Here is a 12647-nt window from a genome sequence, read left to right as displayed (position 1 = left end):
AACATTGGTGGAGGCGCCCGGATGTATTGGTGATTTTCTTAGTTATTTGTAGACGTACAGCAAAAATAAGCACAGATTCGTGATCCTGAGAAAATTTCCGATAAGATAAGCGTTCATTTGTGACGATTTGAAAAGTTTTACAATTTCGTCAAAAATGATGGAGGCGCCTGGATATATCCGCGATTTTCTAAGTTATTTGTAGAGGTACAGCAAAAACAAGCACAGATTCGTGATTCTGAGAAAATTTCCGATAAGATAAGTGTTTCTCCACGACGATTTGACTAGTTTTAAAATTTCGTCAAAAGTGGTGGAGGCGCCTGGATTTATCGGCGATTTTCTAAGCTATTTGTGGAGGTGCAGCAAAAATAAGCAGAAATTCGTTATCCTGAGAAAATTTCCGATGAGATAAGCGTTCATCCGTGACGATTTGAGAAGTTTTAAAATTTCGTCAAAAATGGTGGAGGCGCCCGGATGTATTCACGATTTTCTAAGTTACTTGTGGAGGTACAGTAAAAATAAGCACAGATTCGTGATCCTGAGAATATTTCCGATAAGATAAGTGTTTCTCCTCGACGATTTGACTAGTATTAAAATTTCTCCAAAAATGGTGGATGCGCCTGGATATATCCGCGATTTTCTAAGTTATTTGTGGAGGTACAGCAAAAATAAGCACAGGTTCGTGATCTTGAGAAAATTTCCGATAAGATAAGTGTTTCTCCATGACGATTTGACTAGTTTTAAAATTTCATCAAAAATGGTGGAGGCGCCTGGATATATCCGCTATTTTCTAAGCTATTTGTGGAGGTACAGCAAAAATAAACACAAATTCGTTATCCTGAGAAAATTTCCAATAAGATAAGCGTTCATCACTGACGATTTGGGAAGCTTTAAAATTTCGTCAAAAATGGTGGAGGCGCAAAGATGTATTCACGATTTTCTAAGCTATTAGTGGAGGTACAGCAAAAATAAGCACAGGTTCGTGATCTTGAGAAAATTTCCGATAAGATAAGTGTTTCTCTACGACGATTTGGTTAGTTTCAAAATTTCGTCAAAAATGGTGGAGGCGCCCAGATGTATTCACGATTTTCTAAGTTATTTGTGAGCGTCCAGCGAAAATAAGCACAGATTCGTGTTCCTGAGAATATTTCCCATAAGATAAGCGTTTCTCCACGACGATTTGACTATTTTTAAAATTTCGTCAAAAATGGTGGAGGCGCCTGGATATATCTGAGATTTTCTAAACTATTTGTGGAGGTACAGCAAAAATAAGCACTAATTCGTGATCCTGAGAAAATTTCTGATAAAATAAGCGTTCATCCGTGACGATTTGGGAAGTTTTAAAATTTCGTCAAAAATGGTGGAGGCGCCTGGATATATCCGCGATTTTCTAAGCTATTTGTGGAGACACAGCAAAAATACGCACAAATTCGTTATCCTGAGATAATTTCCGAAAAGATAGGCGTTCATCCGTGACGATTTGAGAAGTTTTAAAATTTCTTCAAAAATGGTGGAGGCGCCCAGATGTATTCACGATTTTCTAAGTTATTTGTGAAGCTACAGCAAAAATGAGCACAGATTCGTGATCCTGAGAATATTTCCTATAAGATAAGCGTTTCTCCACGACGATTTGACTACTTTTAAAATTTCTTCGAAAATGGTGGAGGCGCCCAGATGTATTTACGATTTTCTAAGCTATTTGTGGAAGTACAGCAAAAATAAGCACAGATTCGTGATCCTGAGACAATTTCCTATAAGATAAGCGTTCATCCGTGACGATTTGAGAAGTTTTAAAATTTCGTCAAAAATGCTGGAAGCGCCCAGATGTATTCACGATTTTCTAAGTTATCTGTGGAGGTGCAGGAAAAATAGGCACAAATTCGTGATTCTGAGGAAATTTCCGACAAGATAAGCGTTTATCCGTGAAGATTTGAGACGTTTTAAAATTTCGTCGAAAATGGTGGAGGCGCCTGGATATATCCACGATTTTCTAAGTTATTTGTGGAGCTACAACAAAAATGAGCACAGATTCGTGATCCTGAGAATATTTCCGATAAGACGAGCGTTCATTCGTGACGATTTGACTAGTTTTAAAATTTCTTCAAAAATGGTGGAGGCGCCTAGATGTATTGACGATTTTCTAAGTTATTTCTGGAGGTACAGGAAAAATAGGCACAAATTCGTGATTCTGCAGAAATTTCCGACGAAATAAGCATTTATCCGTGACGATTTGAGAAGTTTTAAAATTTCGTCAAAAATGGTGGAGGCGCCTGGATATATCCGAGATTTTCTAAGTTATTTGTGGAGGTACATCAAAAATAAGCACAGATTCGTGATCCTGAGACAATTTCCTATAAGATAAGCGTTCATCCGTGACGATTTGAGAAGTTTTAAAATTTCGTCAAAAATGGTGGAGGCGCCCAGATGTATTCACGATTTTCTAAGTTATTTGTGGAGGTGCAGGAAAAATAGGCACAAATTCGTGATTCTGAGGAGATTTCCGACAAGACAAACGTTTATCCGTGAGGATTTGAGAAGTTTTAAAATTTCATCAAAAATGGTGGAGGCGCCTGGATATATCCACGATTTTCTAAGTTATTTGTGGAGCTACAACAAAAATGAGCACAGATTCGTGATCCTGAGAATATTTCCGATAAGACGAGCGTTCATTCGTGACGATTTGACTAGTTTTAAAATTTCTTCAAAAATGGTGGAGGCGCCTAGATGTATTGACGATTTTCTAAGTTATTTCTGGAGGTACAGGAAAAATAGGCACAAATTCGTGATTCTGAAGAAATTTCCGACAAAATAAGCATTTATCCGTGACGATTTGAGAAGTTTTAAAATTTCGTCAAAAATGGTGGAGGCGCCTGGATATATCCGAGATTTTCTAAGTTATTTGTGGAGACACAGCAAAAATAAGCACAAATTCGTGATCCTGAGACAATTTCCTATAAGATAAGCGTTCATCCGTGACGATTTGAAAAGTTTTAAAATTTCGTCAAAAATGGTCTAGGCCCCAAGATGTATACACGATTTTCTAAGTTATGTGGAGGTACAGCAAAAATAAGCACAGATTCGTGATCCTGAGAATATTTCCGATAAGATAAGCGTTTCTCCACGACGATTTGACTAGTTTTAAAATTTCTTCAAAAATGGTGGAGGCGCCTAGATGTATTGACGATGTTCTAACTTATTTCTGGAGGTACAGCAAAAATAGGCACAAATTCGTGATTCTGAAGAAATTTCCGACGAAATAAGCATTTATCCGTGACGATTTGAGAAGTTTTAAAATTTTGTCAAAAATGGTGGAGGCGCCTGGATATATCCGAGATTTTCTAAGTTATTTGTGGAGGTACAACAAAAATAAGCACAGATTCGTGATCCTGAGACAATTTCCTATAAGATAAGCGTTCATCCGTGACGATTTGAGAAGTTTTAAAATTTCGTCAAAAATGGTGGAGACCCCAAGGTGTATTCACGATTTTCTAAGTTATGTGGAGCTACAGCAAAAATAAGCACAGATTCGTGATCCTGAGAATATTTCCGATAAGATAAGCGTTTCTCCACGACGATTTGACTAGTTTTAAAATTTCTTCAAAAATGGTGGAGGCGCCTAGATGTATTGACGATGTTCTAAGTTATTTCTGGAGGTACAGCAAAAATAGGCACAAATTCGTGATTCTGAAGAAATTTCCGACGAAATAAGCATTTATCCGTGACGATTTGAGAAGTTTTAAAATTTTGTCAAAAATGGTGGAGGCGCCCAGATGTATTTACGATTTTCTAAGCTATTTGTGGAAGTATAGCAAAAATAAGCACAGATTCGTGATCCTGAGACAATTTCCTATAAGATAAGCGTTCATCCGTGACGATTTGAGAAGTTTTAAAATTTCGTCAAAAATGCTGGAAGCGCCCAGATGGATTCACGATTTTCTAAGTTATTTGTGGAGGTGCAGGAAAAATAATCACAAATTCGTGATTCTGAGGAAATTTCCGACAAGATATGCGTTTATCCGTGAGGATTTGAGAAGTTTTAAAATTTCGTCAAAAATGGTGGAGGCGCCTGGATATATCCACCATTTTCTAAGTTATTTGTGGAGCTACAGCAAAAATGAGCACAGATTCGTGATCCTGAGAAAATTTCCGATACGATAAGCATTCATTAGTGACGATTTGAGAAGTTTTAAAATTTCGTCAAAAATGGTGGAGGCCCCCAGATGTATTTACGATTTTCTAAGTTATGTTGAGGTACAGCAAAAATAAGAACAAATTCGTGATCCTGAGAATATTTCCGATTAGATAAGCGTTTCTCCACGACGATTTGACTAGTTTTAAAATTTCTTCAAAAATGGTGGAGGCGTCCAGATGTATTTACGATTTTCTAAGTTATTTGTGGATCTACAGCAAAAATGAGCACAGATTCGTGATCCTGAGAAAATTTCCGATAAGATAAGCGTTCATCCGTGACGATTTGAGAGGTTTTAAAATTTCGTCAAAAATGGTGGAGGCGCCCAGATGCATTCACGATTTTCTAAGTTATTTGTGGAGGTACATCAAAAATAAGCACAGATTCGTGATCCTGAGACAATTTCCTATAAGATAAGGGTTCATCCGTGACGATTTGAGAAGTTTTAAAATTTCGTCAAAAATGGTGGAGGCGCTCAGATGTGTTCACGATTTTCTAGGTTATTTATGGAGGTACAGCAAAAATAAGTACAGATTCGTAATCATGAGAATATTTCCGGTAAGATAAGTGTTTCTCCACGACGATTTGACTAGTTTTAAAATTTCCTCAAAAATAGTGGCGTCTGGATATACGCGCAATTTTCAAAATATCCTAATCCTCGAATCCTCAAAACACGATAATCCCTTAAATGCTTAAATCCTCAGAACACGATGATCTTCAAATCCCCAGAAGACCATTATCGTCAACTCCTCAAAACACCATTATCTTTAAATCCTCAGTAAATCGTAATCCGCACATCCTCAGAACACCAAAATCCTCAAATCTTTAGAACACCGTAACCCTCAAATCTTTAAAAGCACATAATCCTAAAACCCCCACGTCTTATATTGTGTTTTAGTTATATCGTGGAAAAGGTTTTATGACTCGAAGCTCCGTTAGTGTCTTAAGGGGGGTGTACATAGTGAAAAATTTCATTTTTGAAAAAATAGTCCAAAATTATCAGAAATTTCTTGGTTATAGATCTTGACGTACTGATTCCAAAAATATAGTGTGTTTAGAGTGACGTGAAATTCTTTTCCTGGAAAAACAAATCGTTGTGTACGGAGGTTTCGGGAGTTCTAATAAAATAAATAAAAAGGTCTTTATAAGGAAGTTCCTAATGTTTCCTAATTTTGATCATATTTTGTAAAAGTTAGTCATCACTACTAACTTGCTAAGATAAAACTGATTTTGGTAATGACATACTCTGTAAAGAAAGAGAGGGTGGGTGGGCGGGGTTATTAATAGCTAAGATAAGACTGATTTTGAAAATCTAGCGTAATGAGTTTGTTAAATAAATAGTCATTATTGTTAAAAAAAATTCACCCTACTGTTCCACTTTTAATGTCTCTATATTATTTGGTGGACATTTTAAAACCAGTATTCATTTCATCATTAAATTTATTTCAAGTATTGGATTTTTCAAATTGCTAGACTAAACCAAATCACTACAACATGTACTACAAAAACCGTTTCCACATTTAAATTTTCACAAAAACAACTTTCTGCGGTTTGGGCACCAACGACAGCCCGCAAACCCCTGAAAAATCGATAGGACTGGATTCACACGGCTCAACTTTGAAATTCTTGACCAGAACAGCGACAAATAGGTACATCATCATTTTTGCCAAGTCATATCCAACGCACATTCTTTTACCTAAAACACACCACTTAACTTCACCCTCGCTTCCAAACCACTCATTTACCAGACTGAAACGGAAGAATCAACTCCGAGGAAACAAATTTTTTCTCGTCGTCTAAAAACCTCTCGGGGCGAAATTCTTCAGGCCGGTCCCAAACCCTAGGATCCATATGAATAGCCCACAATAACGGCATTATCATTTGCCCCTTGTCGATTTTCACGCCGTCCACGTACACATCTTCATCAGCAAGGTGGGGAAAACCCAGCGGTATTATAGTCCTAATTCTGGATACTTCAGTAAGTACCGCTTGCGTGTACGGGAGTTTCGGTACGTCACTCATTTCCAGTGTTTTTTCTTGTAAAACATCTACAATTTCTTTGCGTACTTTATCTTGGACGTCTTGGTACTGCGCTAAGTAGAGAATGATCCATTTCAACGAAGTTAGTGTGGTTTCGGTACTAGAAATAAACATATCAAACAAAAGGTGAATGAGTTGATCCATGTTGTAAATTTCGGGTGGACCTCCCTTAGACCGTTGCAACAAAAACGCTTCAATTAAATTCGTAGCAGAAAAGTCGCTAGAAATTGGCTTTTCGTATTCGTTAATGTAGACGGTTAGACATTCCCGAATTTTGTCCACCGTGTCGCTAAAAGTGGTTAACGTTTTCCTATATTTTGGCAAAAACCTGAAAAAACACTTGCATCGGTTTTGCAAAATGTTTATCATCGTACCGTAAAAATGGTAAAAAGTTTAGAGTTCCTCCAAGCTGAGCTTCTTGCAATATTGTCTCAAGATTGTGCATCAAGCTTTTGCGAACTTGGTCATCACGCGAAAAGGATTTGCCCAAGAGTAAAGTACCAGCGACGCTGGTGATATAGTGTACCAAAGCCTCTGAAGGGTCTAGAGTGACGTGGTTACCCCGAGTCTCTACAAACTAGTTAAAAAGTAGTAAATAATGAAACCAATTTACCTTAATGGAACGAACTTACATCTACAAAGTCGTCAGCATAATTCTTTATAACATCTTCTAATTGTTTTCTGACTGGTGAAAATTTTGTGGCTCCAACTAGTTTTAAAAAGTTGATAGTGAATTTACGTTGATCCTTCCACAGACTGAAGGGGGCGTATGCTAACCCTATCAAGAAAAGGACAAGTGAAAAAAATTGGTATTTTTACGTTTTATGTGGTACCTTTGCCACCACACAACACACCCATCATAAAAAGTGGCGGTCTTCCCAAAGTTTCGTCTTTGAGCAAAATTTTGTTCAGCAATTTTGCGTCAGAAACCACTGCAATGTTCAGTAAACCTAGTTTGATTTGAAAAATTGGCCCATATTTTTGGGCAAGTTTGGTCAAAGTCAAATGGGGTGACACTGGGTCCAACTTATGTAAGTAACCTATTATTGGTAGATTCCATGGTCCTGGGAGATGGTTTCGGTTGTCGTAGTAGATATATAAGACGATAGTCAAAACTAGTATAGCTAGGGCAGCCAAAATCATCTAAAATAGTTTTCAAAATTTAATTTAATTGTCAAAGTTTATAGTCCGTTCACTTACGTTTTTGGTTTGGAAATGACTAAAATTGCACTGACTGGTTTTTTAAATGCAGTACAGTCAAAAACAAATGTAATGATTAATTAAAGTCGCGACTTTACAAGAATATCAGCTCTATAAATCACAAAGGAAGTAGAACACAGTCCACGCTTGCTTGAACATAAACAAATACAATGTAAAACACCATAAACGATTTGTTTTTAAACCTGTCTCCAAGGCTGTCCTTGATTTTCAAAAAAAGCAAAAAAAAATACTAACGAACACAGAAACACGTGCCAGAAGCGGAGGGCGCGGTTCCTAGTCGAGCGAAATCAAATTTTATAATTTTTCGAAAACGCTGGATATGTTTCATTGCACTTCAGGAGCGAGGGAAGTTCATGGAAGGTAAAACTCAAACATTCATACATCACAAGTATAGGAGTATCTTATTTTATAAAATTTAAGAAACATATTTAAAATATCAGTTTGTTTAGATCTAATCTAATTTATTTTACAACATAAAAATTTATCGTATCCACTTCATCGAAATAAAATGGTTAGGCAACACATTAAATGAGAATTGGTACAAAATGTATACTGAAAAAATTCATAAAGATCCATTGGCGATTTTTCCCGCTGGACTGTCGCTAAACAGCTGTTTCCAGAAGCTGATTCTTTCCGAATCAGGATTCGACATCTGGGTTAAAGTCTTTCCAATGTAGAGAAAATCGAGATTTGTGTCCGTCACAGGCTTCCATTCGCTCTGCAGCAACGGGTCGTACTCCTCGGGGGTGGGATTCCCAAACTTGGCAAAGTTTGACCACAATCTCAGAAATTTCCGAAGAGAGATGTCTTCGACACTTCCCGTTCGTATGACTGGAGTGGTAAAATTTTTGAACAGGTAACCGATTTCGTCGCAGTGGTACGGCCCTAAAACGCACGCAAACCAAACAAATATTTATATAATTCAAGCGAAAAAAGTTCCTACCAGGTACTTTAATATCTAGGAGATTTTTGAAGAAGTTTAGCTCCGTTTCTAGAACGAGTTTATAGAGAAAGAGGGGCGATTTGGCGTGGTTGATGTGACTGATGACCGTCACGTAGAGACCGTGTAAGAAGTGGGCGTCCGTCAGAAGCTACAAGTGTATTTTTAGTCACGACAAGTACCACCTGCGGTACTTACAGTAAACTTCTCGGATTGAGTCTTCTTCGAATATTCTTTCCCCTCAAAGTAAAAATCTTTGATCTTGTCAGCCACAACCTGTGCTTCAGGAGAGTCATTGTCATACCCGAAGTACCACGGAATGGTACTTTCAATAAGCGGCATCTCGGGAAGCTCACCAGCTTCAAAACACCATAATCTTCAAAACGTCAAACACCATTATCCTGAAATCCTCAAAACATCGTTATCCTCAAATTCTCACAACTCCCTACTCCTCAAATCCTCAGAACACCATGATCCTAAAATCCCCAAAACACCGTAATCCTCAAATCCTCAGAACACCGAAATCCTCAAATTCTCAGAACACCATAATCCTAAAATCTTCAAAACTTTATAATCCTCAAATCCCCAGAACACCATAATCCTCAAATCCTCAAAACTTCATAATTCTTAAATCCTCAAAACGTCGTGATTGTCAAATCCTCAAAACATCGTTATCCTCAAATCCTCAGAACTCCATAACTCTCAAATCGTCAAAACATCGTAACCCTTAAATCCTCAGAACACAATAATCCTCAAATCCTCATAATATGGTAAACCTTAAATCCCCAAATCACCATTATCCTCAAATCCTCACAACTTCATTTTCCTTAAATCTACAAAACACCGAAATTCTCAAATCCCAGAACACCTTAAGTCTCAAATCCTCAAAACTTCATTATCCTTAAATCTACAAAATATCGTAATCCTCAAATCCTCAGAAAGTTGTTATCCTCAAATCTGCAAAACATCATAATCCTCAATTTTTCAGAACACCATAATCCTCAAATTCTCAGAACACCTTAATCTTCATATCCTCAGAACACCAAAAGCATCAAATCCTCAGAACATCAAAATCATCAAATCTTCAGAACACCATAATCGTCAAATCTTCAAAGCTTCATAATCCTCATCAAATCCTTAAAACATCGTAATCCTCAAATTCTCAGAACACCATAATCCTCAATCCTCAAAACTTCATAATTCTTAAATCCTCAAAACATCGTAATCCTCAAATTCTCAGAACACAATAATTCTCAAATCCTTCAAATATCGTAAACCTCAAATCCCCAAACCACCATAATCCTCAAATCCACAAAACATCGTTATCCTCAAATCCTCAGAACACCATAATCCTCCAATCATCAAAACATCAGAATCTCAAATCCTCAAAACAACATAATCCTCAAAACATCGGAATACTCAATTCCACAGAACATCCCTTGTCTTGTTTTTGAAGTAATTTGAAAGGATCTCCGGGTGAAAGGAAGCAAAAGCCGAAGGACAAAAAACGAAAAGGATGAAGAACGAATAGGACAAAGGATGCAAAGGACGAAAAGGACGAAGAACAAAAAGGACGAAGGACAGAAAGGACGAAGGACGAAAGACCAAAAGGACGAAATACGAAAGGACGAAGGACAAAAAGGACGAAGGACGGAAAGGACAGAGGACAAAAAGGACGGCAAAGGACGAAAAAGAACGAAACGGGAGGGGAAGGGCGAAAAAGAACAAAAAAGGACGAAAAAGGACCAAAATGACGAAAAAGGACGAAAATAACGAAGAGGACGAAAAAGGACCAAACATACGAAAAAGGACCAAAAGGACGAAAAAGGACCAAAATGCCGAAAAAGGACGAAAAGGACGAAAAAGGACGAAATGGACGAAAAAGAACCAAAAGGACCAAAAAGGATGAAAAAGGACGAAAAGGACGAAAAGTACGAAAAGGACGAAAAAGGAATAAAATGACGAAAAGAACGAAAAAGGACCAAAAATATGAAAAAACAACCAAAAAGACGAAAAAGAGCCAAAATGAAAAAGAACGAAAAGGGCGAAAAATGACGACAAAGGACGAAAAAGGACGAAACGGGAGGAAAAGCACGAAAAAAGACGAAAAAGGACGAAATGGACGAATAAGGACGAAATGGACGAAAAAGGACGTAATGGATGAAAAAGGACCAAAAGGGACAAAAAGGGCGAAAAAGGACGAAAAGGACGAAAAACTACCAAAAGGACGAAAATAACGAAAAGAACAAAAATTACGAAAAAGGACCAAAAATACGAAAAAGGACCAAAATGACGAAAAGGGACCAAAATGACGAAAAAGGACGAAAAGGGCGAAAAAGGACCAAAAGGACCAATAAGGACGAAAAAGTACGAAAAGGACGAAAAAGGACGAAAGACCAAAAGGACGAAGGACGGAAAGGACAAAGGACGAAAAGGACGAAGAACGAATAGGACGAAGGATGCAAGGGACGAAGGAGGAAAAGGACGAAAGACGAAAAGGACGAAGGACGAAAAAGAACAACAAAGGACGAAAATGGACGAAAATGGACGAAAAAGGACGAAAAAGGGCTATAAAAGACGAAGAAGGACGAAAAGGATGAAAAATTACGAAAAAGACGAAAAAGGACGAAAAGGACAATAAAGGACAAAAAAGGACGGAAAAGGACGAAAAAAGACGAAAAGGACGAAGAAGAACGAAAAAGGACGCAAAGGACGAAAAAGGACGAACCGAGAGGACAAGGACGAAAAGGGACGAAAAAGGACGAAAAGGACAATGAAGGACCAAAAAGGACGAAAAGGACATGAAGGACAAAAAAGGACGGAAAAAGACGAAAAGGACGAAAACTACGAAGAAGGACGAAAGACGACGAAAAGGACGAAAAAGCACAAAAAGGACGATAAAAGACGAAGAAGGACGAAACAGGACGAAAAGAACGAAGAAAAACGAAAAAGACGAGAAATGACGAGAAAGGACGAAAAAGGACGATCAAAGACGACAAGGACAATGAGGGACGAAGAAGGACGAAAAAGAACGAACAAGGACGAAAAAGGACAGCACAGGACGAAAAGATCAATAAAGGACGAAAAAGGACTAAAAGGAAAAAAAAGGACGAAGAAGGACAAAAAAAAACGAAAAAGACGAAAAAAGACGAAAAAAGGACAAAAAGGACAATAAAGGACAAAAAAAGACGAAAAGGACGAAAAAAGACGAAAATGGACGACAAAGGACGAATACAGACCAAAAAGGACGAAATAGGAGGATAACGACGAAAATGGACGAAACAGGGCAATAAAGGACGAAAGAGGACGAACCGCGAGGAAAAGGACGAAAACAGACGAAAGAGGACGAAAAGGACAATGAAGGACGAAAAAGGATGAAAAGAACATGAAGGACGAAAAGGACGAAAACCACGAAGGACGAAAAAAAAACGAAAAGGACGAAAAATGACGAAAAATACGAAGAGGACAATAAAGGACGAAAAGGACGATAAAAGACGAAAAATGACGAGAAAGGACGAAAAGGACGAAAAATGACGAAAAAGGACCAAAAGGACGAAAAAGGACCAAAGTGACAAAATAAGACGAAATGGACGAAAAAGGGCCAAAAGGGGCGAAAAAGGACGAAAAGGACGAAAAAGGACCAAAAGGACGAAAAAGGACCAAAGTGATAAAATAGGACGAAATGAACGAAAAAGGACCAAAAGGGGCGAAAAAGGACGAAAAGGACCAAAAAGGACCAAAAGGACGAAAAAGGACGAAAAGGACGAAGAAGGACAAAAATGACGAAAAAGGACGAAAAACACGAAAATGGACCAAAAGGACGAAAAAGGACGAAATGGACGAAAAATGAGGAAATGGATGAAAAAGGACCAAAAGGACCAAAAGAAGCGTAAAAGACAAAAAGGATGAAAAAGGACAAAAAGGACGAAAATGGACCAACATGATGAAAAAGGACGAAAAGGGCGAAGAAGGACCGAAAGGACAAGAAAGGACGATAAGGACGAAAGAGAACCCAAAAGGACGAAAAGGACGAAGGACGAAAAGGACGAAAAAGGACCAAAACGACGAAAAAGGACGAAAAGGACGAGGACGAAAAAGGACGAAAAGGACGAAGGACGAAAAGGACGACGGAAGAAAAGGACGAAAAGGACGAAGGACGAAAAGGACGAAGAACGAAAAAAGACGAAGGTCGAAAAGGACGAAAGACGAAAAGAACGAAAGACGAAAAGGACGAAGGACGAACAGGACGAAGGTTGAAAA

General features: G+C 38.0%; 1 protein-coding gene across 1 annotated transcript; it reads right to left on the bottom strand.

Annotated features, from left to right (window-relative positions):
* Nucleotides 1-5643: 5643 nt before the first annotated feature.
* LOC135131776 (cytochrome P450 306a1-like) lies at nucleotides 5644-7369 on the bottom strand. Its single transcript, XM_064059623.1, has 5 exons — nucleotides 7060-7369; nucleotides 6859-7004; nucleotides 6601-6803; nucleotides 5932-6554; nucleotides 5644-5882 (listed from the first exon to the last, which is right to left on the bottom strand). The coding sequence occupies exons 1-5, from the start codon at nucleotides 7367-7369 to the stop codon at nucleotides 5707-5709; spliced, it is 1458 nt and encodes a 485-aa protein (XP_063915693.1). The 3' UTR covers nucleotides 5644-5706.
* Nucleotides 7370-12647: the final 5278 nt, after the last annotated feature.

The sequence above is a fragment of the Zophobas morio genome, unplaced genomic scaffold, assembly GCF_036711695.1.
Source record: "Zophobas morio isolate AGI-343-1 ecotype UQ-CSIRO unplaced genomic scaffold, CSIRO_AGI_Zmor_V1 ptg000021l, whole genome shotgun sequence".
Lineage (NCBI taxonomy): Eukaryota > Metazoa > Arthropoda > Insecta > Coleoptera > Tenebrionidae > Zophobas > Zophobas morio.
Note: the sequence above shows the minus strand (reverse complement) of the source record. Positions and strands in the feature narration are given on the sequence as shown.